The 23,199-nt window shown below is 36.1% G+C and overlaps 1 protein-coding gene across 1 annotated transcript in view; it reads right to left on the bottom strand.

The window, feature by feature from the left end:
- ADAM23 (ADAM metallopeptidase domain 23) overlaps positions 1 to 23,199 on the bottom strand; it is a 66,942-nt gene that overhangs the window by 42,744 nt on the left and 999 nt on the right. Inside the window, exons 2-7 of the mRNA XM_031058610.1 lie at positions 22,972 to 23,037; positions 21,939 to 22,165; positions 12,939 to 13,015; positions 3,794 to 3,857; positions 1,616 to 1,698; positions 877 to 940 (exon numbers count right to left, since the gene is read on the bottom strand). Coding sequence (XP_030914470.1) covers positions 877 to 940; positions 1,616 to 1,698; positions 3,794 to 3,857; positions 12,939 to 13,015; positions 21,939 to 22,165; positions 22,972 to 23,037 — 581 coding nt within the window. The remainder of the gene's footprint in view (positions 1 to 876; positions 941 to 1,615; positions 1,699 to 3,793; positions 3,858 to 12,938; positions 13,016 to 21,938; positions 22,166 to 22,971; positions 23,038 to 23,199) is intronic.

The raw sequence follows: 23,199 nt of genomic DNA, 5'->3' as shown, positions 1-23,199 counted from the left end.
GTTCAGCAGCATTAGTTATTTGTCACATACCATACATATACTGTCAAATACAAAGTAGAGCGAGACAGCCTTGAGAACTGTGGCACAGCATCTGCAATACGTCCCACAGACCAAGCAGAATACAAACCTTGAGAATTCTCTGTCTCAATGTTGCAAAATCATTTCACTAAAAATCACTCAGAGGTTAGAAATATACCTAGTTTAACTACTGTCTGTGAAACTCTGTATTAACAGCTGAAGTTTTAGAAATGGCTGTACACATAGAACATGAAATTAAAAAAAAGTTAATAGCAAAATACTGGCATAAATGCAGTCCTGTATGCTGATCCAGCATAATCTTATATTTGAACATGCTGGATCACAATCATTTAAGCTATACAATGATCACTGACTTAAGACATACAAAGTTTAAGATACCCAGATGTAATTATCTATTTAATTATGCTTTTTGTGGAATCATGGCAAGCCAAGAGCAATCTGACGCAGCTATTTAGAGAGGAATATACAAACGAGTTTTAGAGTTCCTTTCAATTAATTTATAAACACTTTACTTCAAGTACTAGAGCAAATTGATAAACACTTTTTGACAGTCCATAATCATGTGCTATGGGAAACAGTTTTACTTGTCTGTTCCCAGCATCTAAATGATCAACAGCAAGTAGGAAACAAAGGATTAAAGAAAAGCAGAAAAAATTGTAGGTAAATAATAATTACATAATTGCCACCTTAAACAAATTCAAATCAAGTGTTTTAAGATATTTTTCATTTTCATATGAATGCATGAAACATATCACTTATTGATTTATTTTAATACTTTTATTTGGTATTCCTTCAGCGCTCTCCCAAACCAAATAAATTAGACAAAAATAAACTTACTGCAGTGTGGGTCAGATCCATTGGTTCTATCAAGTACAAATAAGTACTGTCTTCAAACATGCCACTAGAACATGGAGAAAAAGAAGTGATATTTAGGATTACAAGGCAATTGGTTTGACTCCAGTATATAAATTTTGATAAGACAAAACCAAACTTAGGCCTGAAAAGCTGACCAATATTAAATATATGTTCATTAATACCATCTGTAGCTAAAGTCAAGACTGGGGGATTATTAAGATATCTGCCACATATTAATGGACTAACAGTAAATGTAGTGGTAATGCAATGATAAAATACCAAAAAGGGTAAAGACTTGACCTTGGAAAAAGGAAGTCCTATGACACACCCTGAGCATGCAAAATAAAATCAACAGCTGAGTTGCACTTAGCAGGAACTAATGCTAAAATCTTGCATTTTTTCCTGGTACAATCTAACAAAAAGATCAAATTTTCTATGACAGAATCATACATGAATACTGAGCATACAAACTGCTGAATTATAATTCTTTTTTATCCTTTACCATAATAAGTCATCTGGGGAAATATTTACCTGCACTTATTGTATTCAAAGGTTTCATGAGACAGCATCAAAACACTAATTCCGAAGATAATAAGAAAAATCTCAAAACATAAAAAAATCTTTGAGCCTGTAGTGTTTCAGTTCCTTCTATATTAAGAGACAATATTCAAGAATAATAATTAGTTATAGCCTAGTTTAAAAAATGAGAACATGCACTTACTGAAGTCCATTACAAGTTGAAAGAGCAACTTTAGAATCCTTCACACCTCTGATATTTCCATGGTAGTAACAATGCTCTCCCCCCTAATAATTTTTAAAAACAAACAAACACACACACCAAATTATCCTGATTTAATGCCAGTTGCATAAAACCAATGCCAAAAAAATCTAAAGTAACAATACACATTGATTTACATACTTGTCTCCACTGTCTATCAGCAATAAGCTCCGGTAAACTAAAAATAAAAAGTTTTATTTAAAACCCTGAAGTATGGTTGTCTCTCAGCCATTGTTTGGAAAACCTACTATTCATCATAAAAATATTTTTAATTCTTGTGTCATGTCATCTGAACTCCAACGTGCATATTAAACCCATTCTTTATCTAATGATTATAACTCAAGATAGTACAAAAAATGTAAACACTCTTTGTCTATGACAGCATTACTTCCGTTTTGCATCTTACTTAATGAGTTATTCAGATTCTGATTTAAATTCCTTACAGGTTATTGTATATAATTAAATCAAAGTACTTCACAGAAAGTAATCATTCTGTGTTTACCCTTCCATCATTGAGAATACATAAAACATGCTTTTTAACAGCTAAATTTGATTTTTTTTTCTTTAAAGATGATCACCTGAGTAAAGAAATTGTTGTTTGTTCTTCAGTCATCTTTGTAATTAACTACCTCTTTCATGAAAATACAGTACTTTTCATTGAGATCTCACTTCTCTAGATCCACATCAGGAAACAAAACAAACTTTTACTTGGGCATAAAAAGTATTACAAGACACTGCAAAGGACCAGAACACAGTCCTTATTTGACCTCCTACACGAATTGTGTGGGGTTCTGGGATCTTTTTATTATCTTCAATGAAGCCTTTTGCACATTAACGTGACCTCAGGAGCTCTATTATCACTTCTAAATGCAGCAATTCAGAAAACATCCCCTAGGAAGTTTGGATCAAGTTCAAGTTACTGCAGCATGCAAAGGTAGCCCATTTGCTGAGTCTAAAGTTCTAATATAATTTTCCAGTGAGATTCATGATTCAGCAACCGCAGTGCTCAATGCTAGTGCTGCAGCTGACAATTGCATGAGCTAGTCTAAATGCCAGAGGGAATTGTTTTCTTGCATCATTTAGCATTTTGGCCTACTCTGCAGAATATTGAGTCTTAATGGAACATCTTCCTTCACATGTAACATGAAACTGTTTTTCTTCTTCATGGAAGAAAACAAAACAGCATATCTCAGTAATTACATTGCAATGGAATAGTTTAATTCTGCCCTAATCAGCCATTTATAATTTTGAGATTCTCTACAGAAAGGGCAAAATAATAAACCAGACACCTAATACTTGGACAAACAGTCTGGACTTTCTGAAGACATGAACACAACCAGAATGCTTGCTTCCCTCCACTCTAAATACATACATAGTAAGTTTGCAATAAATATTTCGGCATTTCTACCAAATTCAAAGAAAGTAATTCCCTGCAAATGCAGTTTATAACCTTCCTAGGAACCTTCCAGTCCTCATTTTGTTACTACAAACAAAATAAAAGACTGGTCTGGTTCCCTTAGGGCTGAACTTGCAGAACTTCAATCTGGCTTTGGATCAATAGCCTATGGCACTGAATTCAATTTGGGAGCTAGTCTGACAAACGAAATTAATTGGATGTCTAGCAATATGCTGATTTTGTAATAACTCCAGAGGTTAAGGTTTCAGTTAAATCTTTTCTTTTCTGTTTCACGACTGTATAATCCTTGCAAACAAAAGTCACTGGAAGACTTTTGGGTTTGTTTAAATGTCTTACATTACCATTATTTTTTCTCCTTGCACTTTGTGCTAAGGACACATAAATAGTTAATGAAGACTAATCTGATGGTGACTTCAACCCCTCCACCTGCTATATTTTACATGATGTATTTGTCCTGGCAGTAATGGATCATCTTCACTACTACCACCTACAAATGCCCACTCCTCACCCTAAAACACCTTTTCTTTTTTGTACAATTCCTCTTGTATCACTGAGATATCCATACACTATGAGATCACGTTACCTTCTATGTGTGAAAAACACTTCTGAAGTTTATAAGTCTTGCAAAACATTTTTTCTCCCTCTTTTTTTTTAACATTTTATTGGCATTGTTCCCTCAGAATGACAACTTAAGAACACAATACCTTAGAAAATTTTGGTTTTCCATCTTCATAGTGGATCTCCACATAATTGGAAGATAGCAAGTCACTGTCAAAGAAAGGATACAGACAAGAAAAATCTGAGTATTCTTTCTATTTCTATGGGTAGGTTTGAGGGTTTTTGTTAGCATTTTCAAAGCATTTTTATTTTCCTTGTACATTAGTTTAAAAAACAATCAAGCCGTTTGTATTCAGTAAATGGTTGTAAGGTACACTGGAAGTGAGAGTGTGGTATAGAAGGGAGAATTTCATTCTGCAATCTAATCCCCTGTATTTTAGCTTTACAATTAGATAATCAGCCTTCTAAATATGCAAAAAAAACCCCTTGGCTTTAGAACTTTCCTTGCTGACAGTATATGTATTTTAGTTCATCACCATTTTCAAATAGCTTTTCCACTCTATCTTAAAGTGTAAATAGAGTGTACATAAGGCTGAACAAATAAATACACCATTGTTATGAAGACAGGAGTGTATAATCACTTTCACAAGCTGCAAATACTCGGGTTTTTTTCAAAAGCAATAATTTCCTTAAAAGAAAACGCACAATGCAGAACCCAAAACACACTCCATACTACCCTTTTTCTTACTTTCACTTTTTATTTTCAGACACCTTTCTCATTCTTATTTCCTTTCTAACTCTGGCAAGAAAATTTCAGAAGCATAATAATTTTCCATAATGTGTAATTTACAGTTTTGTTGGTTTATTTAAACTAAGCTTAGCCAGCCTGTACACATCCTGTAATAACCTCAGTGCCCCATTCACATCTCACCCTGTTACAATCAGGGTTGCAGCATAAGGCCCAGGGAGAGCAAAGCAATTAAAGACATTAACTGGCCCCACCAAATATGCAAGACAAGCATTTTACTTAATGTGATCCAGAATTCTTAGCATTTTTGAAGCCTCTAATGTACACTTGCAACTAAAACAAAAATACTTTAAAAAATCATTAAAAGGTCTGATACTGGTACATTTACCAAAACAAAAATATCATTGCTACAAATAAAAAACACCATTATGGAAGTCTGGTGTGGCAAAATAGCTCTGATGGGAATTCATGACTAAAAACAACCTATGATAATGGGTATCTCCAACTCAGATTAGGCTATTAGCAATCCTGATAACACTAACTCTGGGACTCCTGGCTCCTCAATTCAATTCTTCATGCCATATTTATCAGGCATTACACTCCTTAGAGAGCATCCTGCAGAAATCAGTTCAGTTACCCGTGGTTCTCTTAGAAGTTCTTTCTCATGAAACTGACACAGCACACTCTGGGCCTGCAAAACCAAGGCCAATAGCCCTGAATAATTACTGAAGTCTAATAATTTGCCTTAAACATCACTGTGCAGGCATTATTAACATGATTTTTTTAAAAATGCATATTTAAAAATAAATTCAGTTGCATGAAATAATTTTAAGTTTGTGTCATAGTAAGCTATAAACTTTCTGCAGAAAACACAAATGCTGTATAAATAGTGTAAGTACTTGACTACAATGCAAATATTTATTTCTCCAACATAGCAAGATTGAAGCTTCTAAAAAGGCATACATATACAAAACAATTGAAGCTTAGAGTGTTGATAACATCCTTTTATTCTTTGCATGTTTCATACTTGTTATGAAGCATAAAGACTACTGTTCCCAGTAGGGGATGATACAGACAAGGCTACAGGAAACTGACATAAGAAAACTGAAAACTGTAATTACATACAAGTATTTAAAAAAAATACTGAGAATGATTAAACACTGGAACTGTGCTAACATGATAGGGCCCTGACCAGATTCCAACTTTTACAGACATTTCTGCTTCAATTAATGAAGACCTTCTGGTTTCCTCAAACTAATTCCTGGATCAGCACTTATCTACCTGTTGCCAAATCCAGCTCACAGTTTCACACCTTCTTTTTTGCCCTCTTTAATATGACTCTTGTATGACTGATCTCAGAACTTCTTTCTATGCTATCTAGTCTTTTTTGCATCTCGTAAGACTTGCAGTAAGTGATACCTCACTATGCGTACTGACTCACAACTAACTATAGTTTAATTACAGCATTTCTCTCATATTTATCTTATTTTGTGTGACACAGAAGCTGCTCAAAACTTTAGTCTACCCTTTGCAGCACCTTTCCAGAGTTTTGTATTCTTTTCTTGGATTTTTGGTTGAGCTTCTGTTGTAACCTAGTTGGTTCCTCGTCTGCTAACCTTTTCGATTCTTTAGCTTCTCATCAGTTCCAACTTCCAAAGAACTCCCAGTTGGGTTTTGTCCAAATACTGTGTCCCACATGATAGGATATCTAACATGGAATACTTATGATGGAAAACTCCAATATGTATATACACAAATACCACAAGTACAAAGCAGGGATGCAGACAGTTTCCTAGTAGACTCTACACTTTTCTCATCTCTGACTTTCCAAAATGTATGGGGTCTGTGTGGAAGGTTTTGGTAGTGGGGGGGCTATGGGAGTGGCTCTCTGAGAAGCTGCTGGGAGCTTCCCCCATGTCCAACAGAGCAGGTGCCAGCCAGCTCCAAGATGGACCTTTGGGATCTGCAGAACACAAAGGCACATCAGTGGAATTCTCCATGCTGAATGAATTCCCTCCACAGAAAATTAAGGCCTACTGTTTGTGATATACTTCCCAAATGCCATGCTATAAGCAAAATGCAACTGTAATTTGTGAAGCACCCTTTTGGCAAATGTAACACAGTATCCACCAGATACTGTGTCTCACTCCAGAAGGTAGATTGAAAAATAAGACTTTTGGATTTCACAAAATTGTTTCTCATGCAAGACTGAAGTGGAGTGTTTATCTCAAGTTTCTGGTTATGTTTTTAAGCTTGCTACACACAGCCACCAAGGCCATGCAAGGGCATTTTTCTCTTAACATTTCCCTCAGGACAGCAAGAATTTTGAACATTCCATTATAAAAAAACAGTCAGCTGTTCCTTAAACTGTATGCCTCCTCCTTGGCAAGTACCTGATTTTTGTCACTTTGTCTCATTTCAAGTATCTGCCTGCACTAGCAAAACATCCAAAAGAACACCTTGCTTGCAAACATTGAGAAAGACAGGAAGGGTAAGGAAATTTGTTCTACATTTTGCTAAAACTCTGGGAATAACAACAGATGTAAAAATATACACAGAACTGCTACTGCAAATTTCCCCTACGAAACTTTTACCTGCTATTAATGCTGACAAATCTGACAAAAGACAAAGTATTAAAGGAAAAAAAAAAAAACCGCTTAACCAAAATAACTTTCAAACATTTTTTCCTACACAGAAGAGCACTGTAATTTCACCAGGAGGTGTGATGGGGCCCTTTATGTAAGTGGCATCAAAAAGAAAGGCCTAGAATACATTGATTAAGAGCTCATGTAGAAGAGCAATTGCCTGAGGAACGAGGCACAGAACTCATGCATAAAGTAGGGGTCTTCACAGCACAAAATAACTCTTCTTCTTTCATTATCACTTACAGAATGCCTAAATTTCCCTCTGAAAGGCAAACCTGAGTTTTATGAAATACATTTGCATCTCATCTACACTGGACTGTGTTTTGCCACCTTTGATCCATTTTGAGCCATTCACACTTTGCTTAGGGCAGAAATGCATTCAGCACAGCAAATTTGATTTTCAGTATGACAAGCACCAGAAACAATGCAAGCTTTAACTGAAATGAGTGTCAGTCATGATCACATCAGACAAAAGTCTGTTTAGGCACATTAGTATGATCCTTCGCAATGAACACACAAAGTTGCAACATGTTGAATGAACTCACGACAAAATAATTTTTCTGCTGTGTCCTTTTCTACAGCTCTTTCCACCCCGCCTTGTTTATCTCAGATAATTGTTCTTAGTGAGCTGTCTTGCTCCCTGGCTTTTCTATCTGAATTACACTGAGAAATGCAAAATAAGCAGCAAAGGGATATGCCATTCCCTGTAGCTGTGCCTTTGAAGGCACAGACCAGCTGTTAAGCAAGCAGCAGATGCTCTCTGAAGAACTCACATCCACTTCCCTGGCATGTACTTCACTGCTGATGTTTTCATTAGCAGGAGAGCTGCAGAGTAAAAGTGGCTTACCTCAGCTGGCATCTGACTATACTGATGAAGAGAATTGATTTGGGTAAGAAAAGTCTATAAAATTACCAAAAGATACCATATACAAGTGAGCAAATTACCTTCCAGCAGCCTAGCAGACAGCCTGCAGAAAATCAGAGTTCAGCAAGAATTACCTTTCTTGCATAGTTCTTAAATTGTTTATACTAACCTATTACCAGACAATACTTTATTAACTATTCTGAAATGTTTCAAGCTCAGTACCAGTGTCTGAGCAGCCTAGTTTAGTTGAATTATTTAGCAGAACACCCATCAGATGTTTTTGTCCATTTGACAGATATAGTTTAGTAGCACATAAAGATGGGAAAAACAGAGAGACCTTGCTGCAGTATTGTTTTAAGACAATCAAGGCACGATCATCTAATGCAATGCCCATCTATAGCCTTGTTTATATTAACAGTTTCAATTATATTCACAAACTTTGTTGAACTCACAGTTTTTAGGTGAATTTAATAAATTTCTATTATTTATTTAAGGAATGTCATAAATACACAAAGTTTCCTTCTGAAAAACTGTGACTAGCTTTCCAATTTTCATTTTAAATTTTATTTTTAAAAAGAATTATGAAAAAACCCCAAGAATCAAGTAGTTTCTCAAATAATTCAGTTACTGCCCTACTGTTTCTTAAATTAGGCTAACATTGTAACCTCCTCTGGGACCATTCTCCAGTTAACTCAGTCCTACAGAACATATACCACAAAGAATAAACACCAATTATAAGGTTTAAACAATTAGATAAACTTTTCTCTTATGTTGGCTGCACTTCATGAAAGAAAATAACTTTCTACCATAGTCATCATATTTCAATATCTTAAATTGTTAAGTCATGTGGTCAAATGCAGTGGGGATGGGTTCTTTCAGTTCATGTCAAAGATGCCAAATATTTTTCCTATGATATCTTCATGGAAAAGAAATCAATTTTCCTGGAAACAGAGTCTCCTGGAAAGATGGACCTCTACAGAGAAAAGAAGGAAAAGCTAAAAAATACAAACTGATTTTGATGATTTTTTTCCTCCCCTTCTCCAAGAATCCTAAATTTTGAGGCAAATTATCCATAGGAAGGGAGAGAAATCTTTGTCTTTGGGTTTTCCCTCTGTTTCTGTCCATGTCAATTAACTAATTTCCTATTCTTGGATGTGTCTCAGCCCCCACAGTCCCACTGGGTGAAGGTTCCAGTACAGCCTCAGCCCGCTGTGCTGGAACTAGACCATGGCTGCAAACTGCCAGAAAATACAGCCAAACTTCCCTCCTCACTAAAAAAGCAGCAAGTAGACATTTTTTAATTCACTGCTTTTGGTAGTACTGCTCTTTTATGTGTTTTAGTACTACACCAGAAGATAAAGCCTGCTACCTTAAAATAGGACTTTAAGAGCTACCTGCATAAAGTCTTCTCTTTCAGCAGAAAAACAGCAAGTTAAAAGCCTTTTTACATGTTGCTGGAAATGAGATAATTAAAAACTAATTTTCTAGCACCTTGCAAACATTGGTTTGCGTAAATAATGCAGCAATATACAACAAGAAACTGGTCAGATACACTAGGATCATTGATTACCCAAATACAATGTTACAACACTGCCACTTGAGGACAGAAGTGAACTTACTGAAATAAGTGAACAAAGGTTCTTTATATAAATTGTGTTTTATGACAATGCTACATGCTACTCATTGCATAGGAAGTTTATTGAGTTTGGGCAGACAATCTTAGTTGAACTGCAAGTCTAACTTTTCCAATGGGATTGTTACCCCAGTACCACATTACAATCATCACATTACAAATACCTTACAATCTTCCATTTTCATACTAGAGTATTAACTAAAAACATTATTTAATCCATTACAGATTAATGAAATTGAATATCCAATTTTCTTCACTTAATTGTCAAGTTATAGTATTTGCTGTGAAAATACAGCATCTGCAACAAAGAAGGTAGGCAATCACAAAGTTTCCAAAAAGAAAACCAAAAACTAGAACCTGTTTGCATGTAACAACCATCCCCAATTTTAGCTTTAATTACATTCAAAAAAACCACAGGAACAAAACCAAAATGCACAAAATACATACAGTGTCAGCAGCACTAACTCACCTTAGACAACTGATGCAAATATATATTCATCATATACAAGGGTATTCCCAATTGTTCTGCCTTTGCTTCTGACTAGATACTAGCAGTACCAGTATGCCAACTACAACCCAACATAGTAGCAAAATGCTGCTTTTTGCTGAACACATAAAAATAACAGAAACACAAGAATGGGTCTTTTTCAAATCATTGTCTACAGGTATTTACAATTTATGTTACAAGTTTTATGACATACAGTTTTAAAGTATTATGTCCAGTCAGAAGCTAGCACAGGTTTTTGAAGTCATTTTCTGGAGCAGAACCAGCTAAAGAGAGAGTTTATGAGACAAAAAGCACTAAAGAAGCTAGGAGAAAACCTAATGTATAAAGAGGTAAGCAGTAGGGATATCAGTAAGGCATCCGAACACCCTGTGCCTTATAAATAGGCAGTAAGAACATTCCTGATATCACAAGAGCAGAATTTCTTCAGTGAAGGTGCACAGCAAATTCATTCCCTCTCTCTTTTTGAAGTGATAGGCACTGCATTTTTTGATTGCTGAGAAAGCAGCCACAATTAGAAAAAATCTGTCATTTACTTATTTTTAACAACAAATGGTTCATAAGCAAGGACAAACAGCAGGACTGGAGAAGGGGTAACATTGCCAGGATACAGGGAATGTCAATGGGCTTGTGATTTTACTTGGATAATAGCCATCCACCATTAGACTCAGAGAGGAAATGCAATGAAACCCAAATCCTAATGAACAGGAGATAAGAGTTCTGGTCTTCATTATTGTCTCTGTTAGGCCACTGACTGCCAGGCCATGGAAGAAGCCACTCAGGGATGGTCTTGAAGAGGTTCAGCCAGAAATTTAGAACAGGTAAGAAGTGGTAAACAACATAATTTGTCTCCTGGGAAGGAACAAACTTATTTCAGGATGTCTGCCCAGACTTGTGGATATGTGCAATCATTTTTATGGAACATTCAGGGAATGTGCCAAGGGTAGGAAAGGTGAATCAGGACATAGCCTGTTGGAAAACGGGGAAGATGTGGCCTAAAATGGAGTCACTAGTGTAAGCTGCAAGACAGTCAGCTCGTTTGGCATAGCCTGGCACCTGATCACTGCTGTCTGTCCTATGCTAAGTCCTACTTGTAATCCTCTCTTTGTGACCTTGCTCTCTATTCCGCATAGGTGTGATGTGCAAGGAAACTTGAGAGTCAGTCAACAGCTATAAGGTGATCTGTATCTGGAAACACTAAGGCCTAAGACAGTGACCACAGCAGAGACCTCAAGCCCAGGCATCAATATTGAATGAACTTAAAGCCTGTGTTAACATTTGTGTCAGTGAATGCTGTCCTGCCCCTGGATCACAAGAGGGCTGGAGTACCTTTCACCAGCAAACTTTCAATTCTCATCAGCTGTGGAAGAACTTTATGAGTCTGTTTTCTTCTTCTCCTAAGTGCTGTCAACATGTTTACATGGTGCCAGTAAAGGTAATGGTTTTTCTTTGTCACTGTCTGTGTGACCAGCCATACCCTACATACACTGTCATCTTGGGAATGTGCGCACACACTCACTACTCGCTGGATGTGCAGACAGGAGCAGTGGAAAGCAGACCAAGAGGAAGAATTCCCTGTAGCTTAGAGGGCACTAAATATTGGTTCCCTTCACAAACATGTCATGATTATCCATTGGAATTACTATACATAGGTTCCAACCCTCATAAAACACCATATAGTCTTGCATTAGACTGTAATCTTTCCAGAGCCTAGAGAACATCCAGTTATCTTCAAGTTTTCTTCGTCCTTCAATTTTGTGACATTCCTATAATTCATCTTTTCCCAAACACTCAAGACTTCACATAACATTTTGAAAGAAAAAAATGCAAGAGCAATCTAACTTCAAAATTATGCATGGATGAAGGAAAATGTTTCCAGCTCACCTTTACAGCAAAATATCGGATAATTAGCAGCCAAGAAGCCAAATACACAAATATAAGTTTTGCAAATTTTCTAAAGCTGTAACTTGCTGCTCTTAAAAGTTATTAGATTTACTAAGTTTGTGTCTTTAACAAAACTTCCCTTATATGACAGTTTAAGACCAAAAAAAGAGCTCATATGAACCTCAAGACCAGAGGAATGCTTTTTAAAATCAGTACGCAATTTTTTCTGTAAATTTGTTTCTCTTTTTCTAAGCATGCTCAGTCTCAAGGGACATAGAAGGGGCAAATGCATCTTTGAGCATTACATTTTACCTGTCCAGTATTCAGTATGAATTTTACACTTCTACCTTGTTCTTAAACTTTCAGCATTCAAAAAAAAGGTCATTACAAATTTTAGAAAATCATAGTTCCACACCTTCAGTAGTGATATAAAAGCATGTGGGATATGCACAACTAAACCACCACTGCCCTGTATTACAAGTCAGTTCTTCTAGACCAAAGAATTATAAAATTGTCTGTCTTACAGCAAATGAATTGAGCTGCACCTTTCAGCACAGCCACACCATTAAGAGTTCCATCTCATCAGGAACTTCATAACTGTACTGACAAAAATGTGATTTCCAGATCACTGAAGATAAGCTATTCATACAAGTATTTACAGTATTTCTGCACACTGGCTTGAGCAACTAAAACATCTCATGATAATTCATCAATTAGTTTTAAAAAAGCACAAGAAAATTCACACTTTGCAAACACTACCAGTACTGGAATTTCTCCATCTATCACAATGTATTTTACAATGAACAATAAAATGTTAAGGGTATCTATTTTATGGGCGTCAGCAAGTGTTACTGATATCTTACATAAAAAATGTTAAATGTTGTTTTGTATTAATAAACTTGGATAACAGCATCTTTTTTCAACGGATCTTGGAATGTTACATGCCCTGACCTTGTACCACAAGATGATAATAAGAGCACGAGTGAAAGCAACCTCAAATCATGCACTTACTTATTCAGTGTGAGGTCAAGGATGAATTTAGAGCCAAAGGCCTCAATCTGGAAACTTGCCTGGGCCAGATGTACAGCCTGTAAACAGACACACACAGTTGTCAAAATATTCACTGAGTTTTAGATACAAAACAAATGTGACTGTGAAAAACAAAGTTATGGAAAACATGCTTATTTTGATGAATCTCATGGGCATATGAAAACTTTTGCCCTTGTACCAAACTCTCATTCAAAAGGATTTTCCTTTTCAGAGGGAAGCAAATGGTACCTGAAAAGCATACTCTGAAATGCACACTCATCCCTCACAAAAAGTAAAGAAAAAAAAAAGTTTCACACAAATGTCTATATTTTGCCATAACCAGATGGCTGTGTAACATAAGCAATGTAGTATACTGTTCTTTTAATTTACTTATTGCAATCATTCTCTTTAAAAGGCTGAAATAATTAAAGAATTTGTAATACACACTTTCAAATATGAAAATCATGGCAAGGCTCCTATTACTTATTATTAAAAACTCCTTCAAAGTAATCCCTTCCCAATTAATGGCTTTGTACTTGGCACTCTAGCTAAATCAGTATAAAGAATACTGATGCTGGTCAACACATAACAGATCAACATTAGGTTGTCTTGCATAAGGAGTTAAGTTTAACTTCAGGATATTCAATTCTTGTCAGATAAATTGTATTCTTTATTTTTCTCAATACTGTAATAACTGTAGCCAAAGACATTTAAAACATGCTTATCTGTTTTCTAGAAAAATAGGGAAATGATAAGAGATGATTCAAGAATTTCTTTTTGTGAGCAGCTGTTCCAGCAGGGTTGAAGAGATTAGATCTGAATTTCACAGTATCTTTCCTGATAATATTCTAATAAAATCATGCTTACTTATACACTAATTTGATACAGTATAAATAATTACACAAAGCTGGAATATTATGACTAAGCCCATTAGTCAAAAGACAAAAAACCCCATATTTTTTATTAAACACCACAATTAACCCTCAGGTATGTCATAGAAAATATATCAAGTTCTAGCTAGTTTACAGCATAACTTAAATAGTATGAAAGATAGCTTTTATGGCCCACAGTTCTGTTCTCTTTTGGAAATTTCTCCTCAAAGGATAACTTCTTTATGTTTCTCTTCCATTCTTGCACTACACAAAGCAGCACTGATTTTAATCTTCCTTCTCAGCAAAGTTATTAATCATCTTTCAGAAAATTCTTCAATATAATTTTTTTTAAATTGCTATTGTGACTAAAATCAGCTGTGACATTTCCTGTAATACTTTATCATTCTTTGCTGCCAGAATTATAATTTCCCTTTCAATAGGGTCACAGAGTTTTATTGTCAAGCTTCTTTTTTAAAAACAAAAGTCATGTACAAATATTTTAAATACCTTTAATGCCATTAAACAATCTTAGCTAAAGCCTGTTTTTGTTCATTAAAAAATACAATGACTCTAAAAGATAATTTAAAAAATAATATTCCTAGCTGATATCTAGAATCATATAGAAGCAAACCACTACTAAGCTTTCTCTCTGTTCTATTTTTTGGTAAATGTGTATTGTTGTCTCACCAGTTCACCAATTTGCTAACACTGGCCTGGCAGATCTGAGTTTACAGCTGCTCTGAATCAGCAGAGCAAAACAGTTTAAGTAGAAACACAAACAGGTGGCATACTCAGAAAGACTCTGCTGGCATATACATTAAAAAAAAAAAAAAAGGGAATGTCAGGTTAAATAGATGCCTAGTAGGAAAGGCTTTTCAACCCCAAATCCACTTTTTTTTTTTTACAAATGAAATAAAGGAACAAGTATCACAAGGAGCTTTCCAAGCGCCTGTTCATGACAAAAACTTTATTATGTTTTCAAAACACACATGTATTTTTTTTAAGCATGAAAATTTGTTAAAATTTGTTACAGGAAAAGGGCTGCAATTAGTTTTATGCCATAAAGATTCCACTTAGGAGTTACACAAGCTACTGCTTTGAATCTCCTCCACATGTAATATTTACCTAAAAAGATGTGTCTTCATATATATGCCACAAACAAGATTTCAATGTTAAATATCTGCAAAATTTACAACAGCATGAACTATTCCATTAAGATCATTCTGGAACATGAGAAATCTCTCCCTAGGCATCAGCTACTGATTTCAGTGACAGCTAGATGGATGACTACTCTGACCTGCTACAGCTTTCCTATTGTCCAACCAAGACTGTTCAGTGATATCTGTGTACCACCCTTCAAGTTTCTAAGCCATGAACCTGGTATTCTTTATCTGTCTGCAATTTCAAATTATTAAAACTAATTTTTATTCTTGGTCTGCAATATCATAAAATCCCTTCCTCTTGTAGAATTACATATAGGAACACTGCTATTTCTGAAAATGTTTTTGTGTATAAAAAAACTACTTGCTATCTATTAGTGTGACTCACTAACAGATGCAGCCTGTACACAAAAGCAATTGCTGCAAAGCAGCTGACACTAATTTGATGACCTGCAGCAGGGCATGTTCTCCACCAAACTCAGCTGAAACCATGGGTTACAAAAAGATTTTAAATCCCTGCAGTTTAGCAAAAGCACTCTTTTGAATTCAGGTGAATGCAATACACTGCTGCTACAGCAAATACAGATTCTCTTAATTCAGTTTAACTATAGATAATCACTCCCAAAAGCCCGAAAGCAGCTGAAGGTAATGAGACTAAATATCCAATCCTGAAACATTATTTTCCTGCAATAGGTTAGCATAGAAAGCTACCAGTGAATTATCACCAGGTGTTTTAAACATTACAAGCATCATGTACCACAATGATGGGAGGAAATATTTCAGAAAAGTATCTGCAATTCTGTTATCCACCTTATAATTTCACTGTATTCCCTCATCAGCTACTGTATAATACAACTACCTGAAGTACAATCTGAAATACAGTGTTCTTCTCATTGGCATAGAAATATAAATTCAAACAAGAATATAATGTCGATCAGCACGGATTTTGAAGAATATATATCTTTTCACAGGAAAAATATTAAACATCATCCTCTTGTGCAGCTCGCGCACATGCAAATGCTCCCACGTACAAAAGTATTCTTTATTTACATGAAGAGGAGACCAAGTTCTTTTGTCTGTGTTTGCTTATTGTCTAAACCTCTGCAGAGGTTCCTGCTTTGACAGCTATAGCCTATTCCAATGGCAAAGCTCCAAAATTATATAAAGTTTTTCTTCAGCAAAGGCTTACTCATGATGTATAGTGATGTGGGTTGAAGAAAGGTCTGAGTCTCTCAAATTCTTCCTGTTCTCATACCCAAATTTTAGTAAAAAACAAAGCATTTTTCCCTGTTCTGGGAGCTCAAATTACTAGTATAGTCATTGTAATAAGAGATTCTTCATACTAGGGACATTCTAAGAGTGCTATAGCTGCTTATGCAAAGTAGTAGCTCTCAGGGATTTGTCCAAGCTAAAATCCGTATGTATAAAGAATTCCAGTTTCTTTCAAATTGGTCATTAGGTTACAGTATGTTTCAATATAAAAATGTCTGTAACAGGAATCTCAGTTCTACTGATTATGTCACAACTTGAATGCTTTCATTGTTTCCATTATCATATATGGGCATCCTTTGTTGATAATTCACTTTTTTCAGACTCTCAGGAAATTTACAATCATCATCACCTAAAATAAACTACTACATTAGTTTTACTCCCTTCACAGTAAAACTATGCCCAATGCAATAATGTATTATCCCTTCAAAAATACTAACTTCTGTCACAAGCCTTTAACAAAAGTAACAGCCTTATTTAACTGACTAATGATAGCTGTGAGTCTTTTGCTATATTCATGCAGATACAACCTCCAAAGGACAAGCTCATTCCTTTTAGAAATCTATTTTTTCATACAATTCTGCTGACTAAAATAATGGCCAAAAGCGACCTCTCTGAATTTAGAAGCTGAGCAAGGGGTTTAATCACTCTCCTTATGGAAATAGAAATATAAGTCAGATTTAGATGGATTTTACACCATCAAAACAGTTTTTTGCTCTAGACCTCCATTCTAACAATAGCCTTAGTTTTGTCACAAGTCAAGATGACTTACTACATATTAGTTCATAATCCTGCTTTCAGCTTGTTGGCCTATCCTCAGACCCCATAGAGAAACCATTCCCTCTTCTAGCATTTGGTTACATTCCACTGTGTGGCACATCCACCAAAACAACCTTCCACTACTCCCTGGAAATAAAGCATTTCATATTGAAACAGAATACATAAATGTTACAGCAGCATGTGAAAACTGATGTTTAAAACACACAGCATTTCAGAAAACCTGTTGTTGATGATTTGTCTGTGGACTTCAACAATAGAGGAGTTACTTTAATGCACTTGAACCCCAAGCCTTGAAGACTGTTCTTTGAAAGAAAGGTTATGGGCATGTGAAAAAAGACCCCTGGAAGCAATCCTACTTGTTGTGTATCTAAACCCCAGGGGCCAGAACTCACTCTTCTCTCCCAACATGGCAACACCTAGATACCCTTCTGTAGTAACACTGGCCTCCAAAGCCATATCTCCCCCCTGAGGATTTTTTTGTAAGGCCCTACAAAGTAGTGCATCCCTCTCTTGGGCCACCTTCCTGCAGTACTCAGCCTCCCACAAATGCCAGAAAACCTATAAACTTCATTTATTTCTATTTCAGAACAAGGCATAGCAAGTACAAGTGTTGTGCTACCTAACACTTAGGAAATTAAACCTTTCATAGGTTATTGTGTGAAGCTCATAAGAGAACCCAGAAATAACATTTTTTTTTTTAAAAAGGATTTAAGAAGTTGGAGAAATAACATTACATGCATTTCAGCTAAGAAACAAAGCTCTAGATCTAGATGAAGTTGGCATAAGGAAAATCTCCTACTCCCAGAAACTAAAGACAGCAAGACCAATTTCAATCCTCCTGTTATTTACTACTGAAGACACAGAGTCAAGATAAGCTTTTGCATTAATATAAATTCAATATAGAATAGAAAAAAATAAAAAGTACACACGATCTTCCATTTACAAGTAGTGCAAACAGAAGCTGCACCACAGAAAGATCAGGGAAAAAGAAAGAAAAGACAAAGCCAGCTGAAATACCACAAAGATTCTTCAACAAAAAAATACCTGCTTTTTTTTCAATACTGCTTCCTTTTAAATAGAAGACAGTTGTCTTCCTTTATCTTAAGGATGCTTTCCTACTCAACTTTCATATGCAGCATACTAAAATTACCTAGAGGACTGAGACAGCACTGTATCTCAACCTTTAAAGCAAGGCAACATAGCAAAAATTATTGCATCCACCTGCCAGGAGTATTTTCTTTATGTAAATGACAAACAGCTGACCTGATCAGAAACAGCTGGAGTTCCACCCCATGAAAAATAGCTCGAAATAAATCAAACTTTTTTAGGGAAGGGGGAACATCGTCATAGTCAAAAGTACTCTTCCTTATTTTTTCCTCTTTAGGATCTGCAAAACAGTTTTCTTAACACCTCTCTCCTTCCCAAAATCACATTAACTGCTTATAATTATGCATGAAGAGATAGCTTCTTTACAGCTCCTGAAAATTTCTGATTCAGAAACTCTCCAGCGGATACAGTCAGCCTCCATATGAATCCAGTCTGAGTTATTTTCCACTCAAAATTTGCTAAGGTTGCCCTGGGCTCTGTTTCTCCAGCAATCCTATTATCTTCAAACACCTTGCATTGCAGGATTTCTCCTTCTGCTGGCCACTGTAAGGACTTGCTCCTAGCATTTGTGACAAGCTATGCCCCATGCAGTCCTCCTGCTAGCTTCTAAAATCTTGTGTATGTAGCCTGTGAAAATGAACCAAAGCAGTCATCCAGTTCAATAAAGAGATTAACAGTTCCTTCAAAATCCTACCTCCACCTGCAGATGCTTTAAAAGACCACAGGTGACTCAGACCTCTTCATCAATTTTATGGATTCCTGTGAGCTTCTTCAGTGTGTTTTATAAATAGATGTTCATTTTTGAGCATTTTGCACTAAAAATAACTTCAGAAGAACTCAAAACCAGCTAACCTTAATTTGACTATGAGGAAACAGGTACACAGAATTAAGAGTTTTCAAGCATCAAGTATTTAAAATCTGCTTTTTTAAGAGCACAAAGCTAAAATAAAGTATATACTAGAACTATGCTCCCTTGGAGATAGATCACTTTGTCAAAACTATGATGAACATTTCTTTCTTTTAGCAGTGATAAAAAGCTTTTTCCAAGAAGGAGGAATGCGAGAGGGTCTTGATGACAAACGCCTTCTCAATATGATGACATTTCACCAAAAGGGGATAGAGAAAATCAGTGCTAAGAAAGTAACTTATTATTTATGGGGGTTTTATTCTCTGCTAAACTGTTTCCTCTCCAGTGTTTAATTTCTACCAACATTTCATGAAGAATATTGCAGACCCTTACTTTTGGGATGTGATTTTTAAAAAGTATTTCTAATAATTTTACATAATTATGTTTCTCCAACTTCTCCAACCTCTTTCTTCCCACATGCACACCATTTCTTCTAGTCTCACCCTCTCCTTATGGTGACTCAGCATTTCTGAGGCATTCAGGCCTAATCCCACAAACTGGCCATATTACGTTATTCTGACCACTGTACAGAACTTCCACAGAAAGGAGTCTACTAAATATTATCAATAGTTAGGGACTGTTTCCACATCATATGCCTATAAATGGCATATTAAGGTTGACAAGAAAATACAGGTTAAAATGTATAGTCCCAAGAACAGTAAAAGAACAACAAAAGCCTTTTTCTTCAATATTTTCCACTCTATACAAATATAAGGCTGTCTTAACTTTTTTCACGTTATTTAAAAAAATCCTAAATACAGATGTCTTTCTTTACCTACCTATATTTTGTTATTTAGTAGTTATTTACCTAACTACTTCTTTTTATTACCAATGTAAGAGACATCAAAATCTCACAAGTAGGATGTATTACCATATATCATTTCTTTTAATTTTGGGAAGGATAAAAGCCAGTATTGAAAAGAATTCCCCCACTAAGTCAAAGCCAACCCCTGGGTATCTTTCACAATCAATTGCATTGTTTTGTTTATGAGTTGTTATTTGGGTTTTCTTTTTACAACTTCCAGACTTCCCCCTGCCCCGATTATTGCTCTACAGAGAAGATTATAGTAAATCCTAAACAGAAGAAAATAATATAATAGCAAGGAAATACACAAGATGCAAATTGGGGTGAAGGTGTCGGGTACGATGACCAGAAGCAAGACATGCAAAAATCCATCCAGACAATGAACATAATCAACTCTTTCCTTCAATTAAATATAAACAATAAATATAAAACAATCGAAATTTCATGCCAGAAGAATGAAGTCAACATAATGCCACTCTCCATGAAGGCCCAGGACTGAGGAACCCTTCTGTGGGAAAAACTGCAGCATTAGCATTCCCTGTGCTTAAAAGGGACACAGTGAGTAGAAACAAGATCCACTTTACACAATAGTCAGCAGCAAGCATGCCCAAGGAAATCAATACCAATTCTGTCAGCACTGATTTCTGCAGAGCTTTCCTCCAATGTGTAGATACAAGGTAGGGCATAGGAAGGAACAGCAATGTTCTCGTGGGCAGTGCTGGGTAAGCACAGAGATTGGTGGACATTGTCCCAATGGATTTCAAACCAACATACAGCAACGTGGAATAAGCATTATTCCCAAAATTAAGTCTGCAAGCACTTTTAAATCCCTTTCTTGCCAAGAGGGGAACAGCAAGACCTTAGTGTTTTAAGTGTATTTAAAAGAGTGGAGTCACTTGAAAGAGTATTAGTTGTGAATGTAGCGTTCTCTTAAGCAGCTCCAGTTTCCAACAAAAAGCTTTTCTGTGCCAACCATAACATATTCATGTATTGAGATGCATCCAAAGGCACACACTAGTATCCATGTTCAATAAGCTAGGAAGCAACCTTTCTTCCTATTAAAAAATAAAAATTATACAGGTACCTCAACCTTTTTTTTCAAAGATTATTCAGTGCCTTCTTATTAACTCCACATCTGAAATGGCACATAATCAATATCAGCATAAGGACATACAACATGTATTAAATTCACTGCCTAAAATTTTAAGAGAAATGCTATTCAATAGGTAGGAACTCCATGATAGCGAAGTCCTTCGGTAATATCATACACACTGACTTGCTTCGTTGTCTCTTCCCTACCTCTTCATATTCAAACCATCTTTACCTTCACTTTACCTTTTACCCTGTAGGAAGAAATTGATTTTTTTAATAAAGATTTATAAAAATGAGATGAAATTAATTTAAAGGGTACTAAGTGATATTGTTTAGACAAGTTTATTTCTTTACAAAGTTATTCCCAAAACCAAAGTTTGTTCAATTCCATATAACTTCAGGGGGAAAAAAACCCCAAACAACTTACGAGGTGCGTCCATACAAAATGTAGTATTAGATCTTGCCATAAAATACTAGGAATGCAGGTACTGTTTGACAAAAATGGGGTAACATTTACAGTGGTCTTCATTGGTCATGCAGTGGCAGGAAATGAATGCTGCACTTATTAGCTAGTGCATGGCACACTCAAAGCTAAGTAACTCATGCTGCAATTTTAGGATTCCAAAGAAGCTCCCTATGCAGGTACTTCTGCAGTCTAGAGCTATTTTGGAAGAAACATTTTGTTGATGGTTGTGTATCAAAAGTGAAGACACCAGAATCTATACTAATTAGTCAAGTCAACCTCACATAATTCTCATTTGTTTTATCTACAGTTCAGTTTCTGAACCATTCTGGAATTCAAAATAATTATCTTTAAGTTAACACAAGGGAAATTACATTCTTGTTTAATTACATGTGCTCCCTTAATTCCTAAAAAATGTGGTAGGGACCACCATTAAGTCTTGAATATCTACAGATCAAAACAAACACAGTTTCACATCACACATCCCTGTTTTGAAAATTCTGCAAATGAGCCTCTTTTTAGCCTACCTTGTCATGTTTCTGCTGGTGCCTTGCCCTGGTATCCAGGATATGGTAAGGGGTCTCAGAGTCTCTGTTGATGTAATAGATTAGTCTTGAAGGCAGTGTGATTTCTTTCTGGATTGCATTGCTGTAGCTGTTATTTTTACTGTTACTGCTGTTACTCTGTTGAAATGTACTCTCTTCATCTGCCAGTACTTCCTCTATACCGCTTGCTGTTTCATTCCAGTGCAGGCCTGGGGAAGAAAGAGATGCCAGCCATAAATTCCATGGCAGAATGTGTTTATTTCCATGAAAAAGCTACATATTTGCTTGCAGTTTTCTAACATTTTACTAATTACTCAAGCAAACAAAAAGATAGCTTACTGAGCTAGATTTGATTCATTTTTTACATATAAAATGGTTTCAGAAAGAACATTATTTATTTAATTGCATTAATCTACATTTTCATATGCATAGATTATAAATATTTTAATACCTCTCAACCTTCAGGAGAAAAAAATCCTCAACTTAATGGATATGTAATTACCCCCTACCTCCTCTTGCATAGCTAAATTCTTTCACAAAAAAAAAAATCTACAAAAAGCTAAGAATACTCCCAGTTTTGCTAACATACACTGAATTCAGAGTTCATGTGCACTGAATGCTAAACTTCCTATTATGTAAAGGGAATTGATTACTACTTCTTTTAACTTTGGCAAGAGCCCTTTTCTTCAGCAGCAGCTTTGAAAAGAAATCCTGTATCTTTCTTCATTAAAATTTCAAGACAGTCAATCAAAGCGATGTAACAACATAACAATATTACAATGTAACGTCAATGTACCAACAATAATAACATGATGCACAGACTGCATTCAGAGCATTCCACATGTCACCTCTATGCAACCAAGCGCAAATAAACAACAAAGCACATCCGAAAACCCGACCCCAAGCAGACAAATTAGCGGATCGCCGTCCACATGCACCGCGACACAACCAAAGCCCACCGGAGCTTTTTGTGCCGCATCCCTCACGGGCGTCTTTCCACGCACAGCATCCCTACCCAACACACTGCAGCACCGGCACCGCACGTCCCTCTCTTCTGTGAAAGCAAGCAAGCCAGCGAAACCTTAATCGAGCCCCGGGTTACACACGCCGACACAGACACGTACACAAAGCTGGGAGCGGGAAGGGAAGAAAGAACGGTTGAAGGGAAATGGATGTTGCCGAGGTTTATCGCGGGGGGACGGCGGCCGAGGGGCCGCAGACACCTCAGACACCCGCATCCCCG

The sequence above is a fragment of the Geospiza fortis genome, unplaced genomic scaffold, assembly GCF_000277835.1.
Source record: "Geospiza fortis unplaced genomic scaffold, GeoFor_1.0 scaffold112, whole genome shotgun sequence".
Taxonomy (NCBI): Eukaryota; Metazoa; Chordata; class Aves; order Passeriformes; family Thraupidae; genus Geospiza; species Geospiza fortis.
The sequence above is the reverse complement of the archived record's forward strand: the minus strand, read 5'-3'. Positions and strand labels throughout refer to the sequence as shown.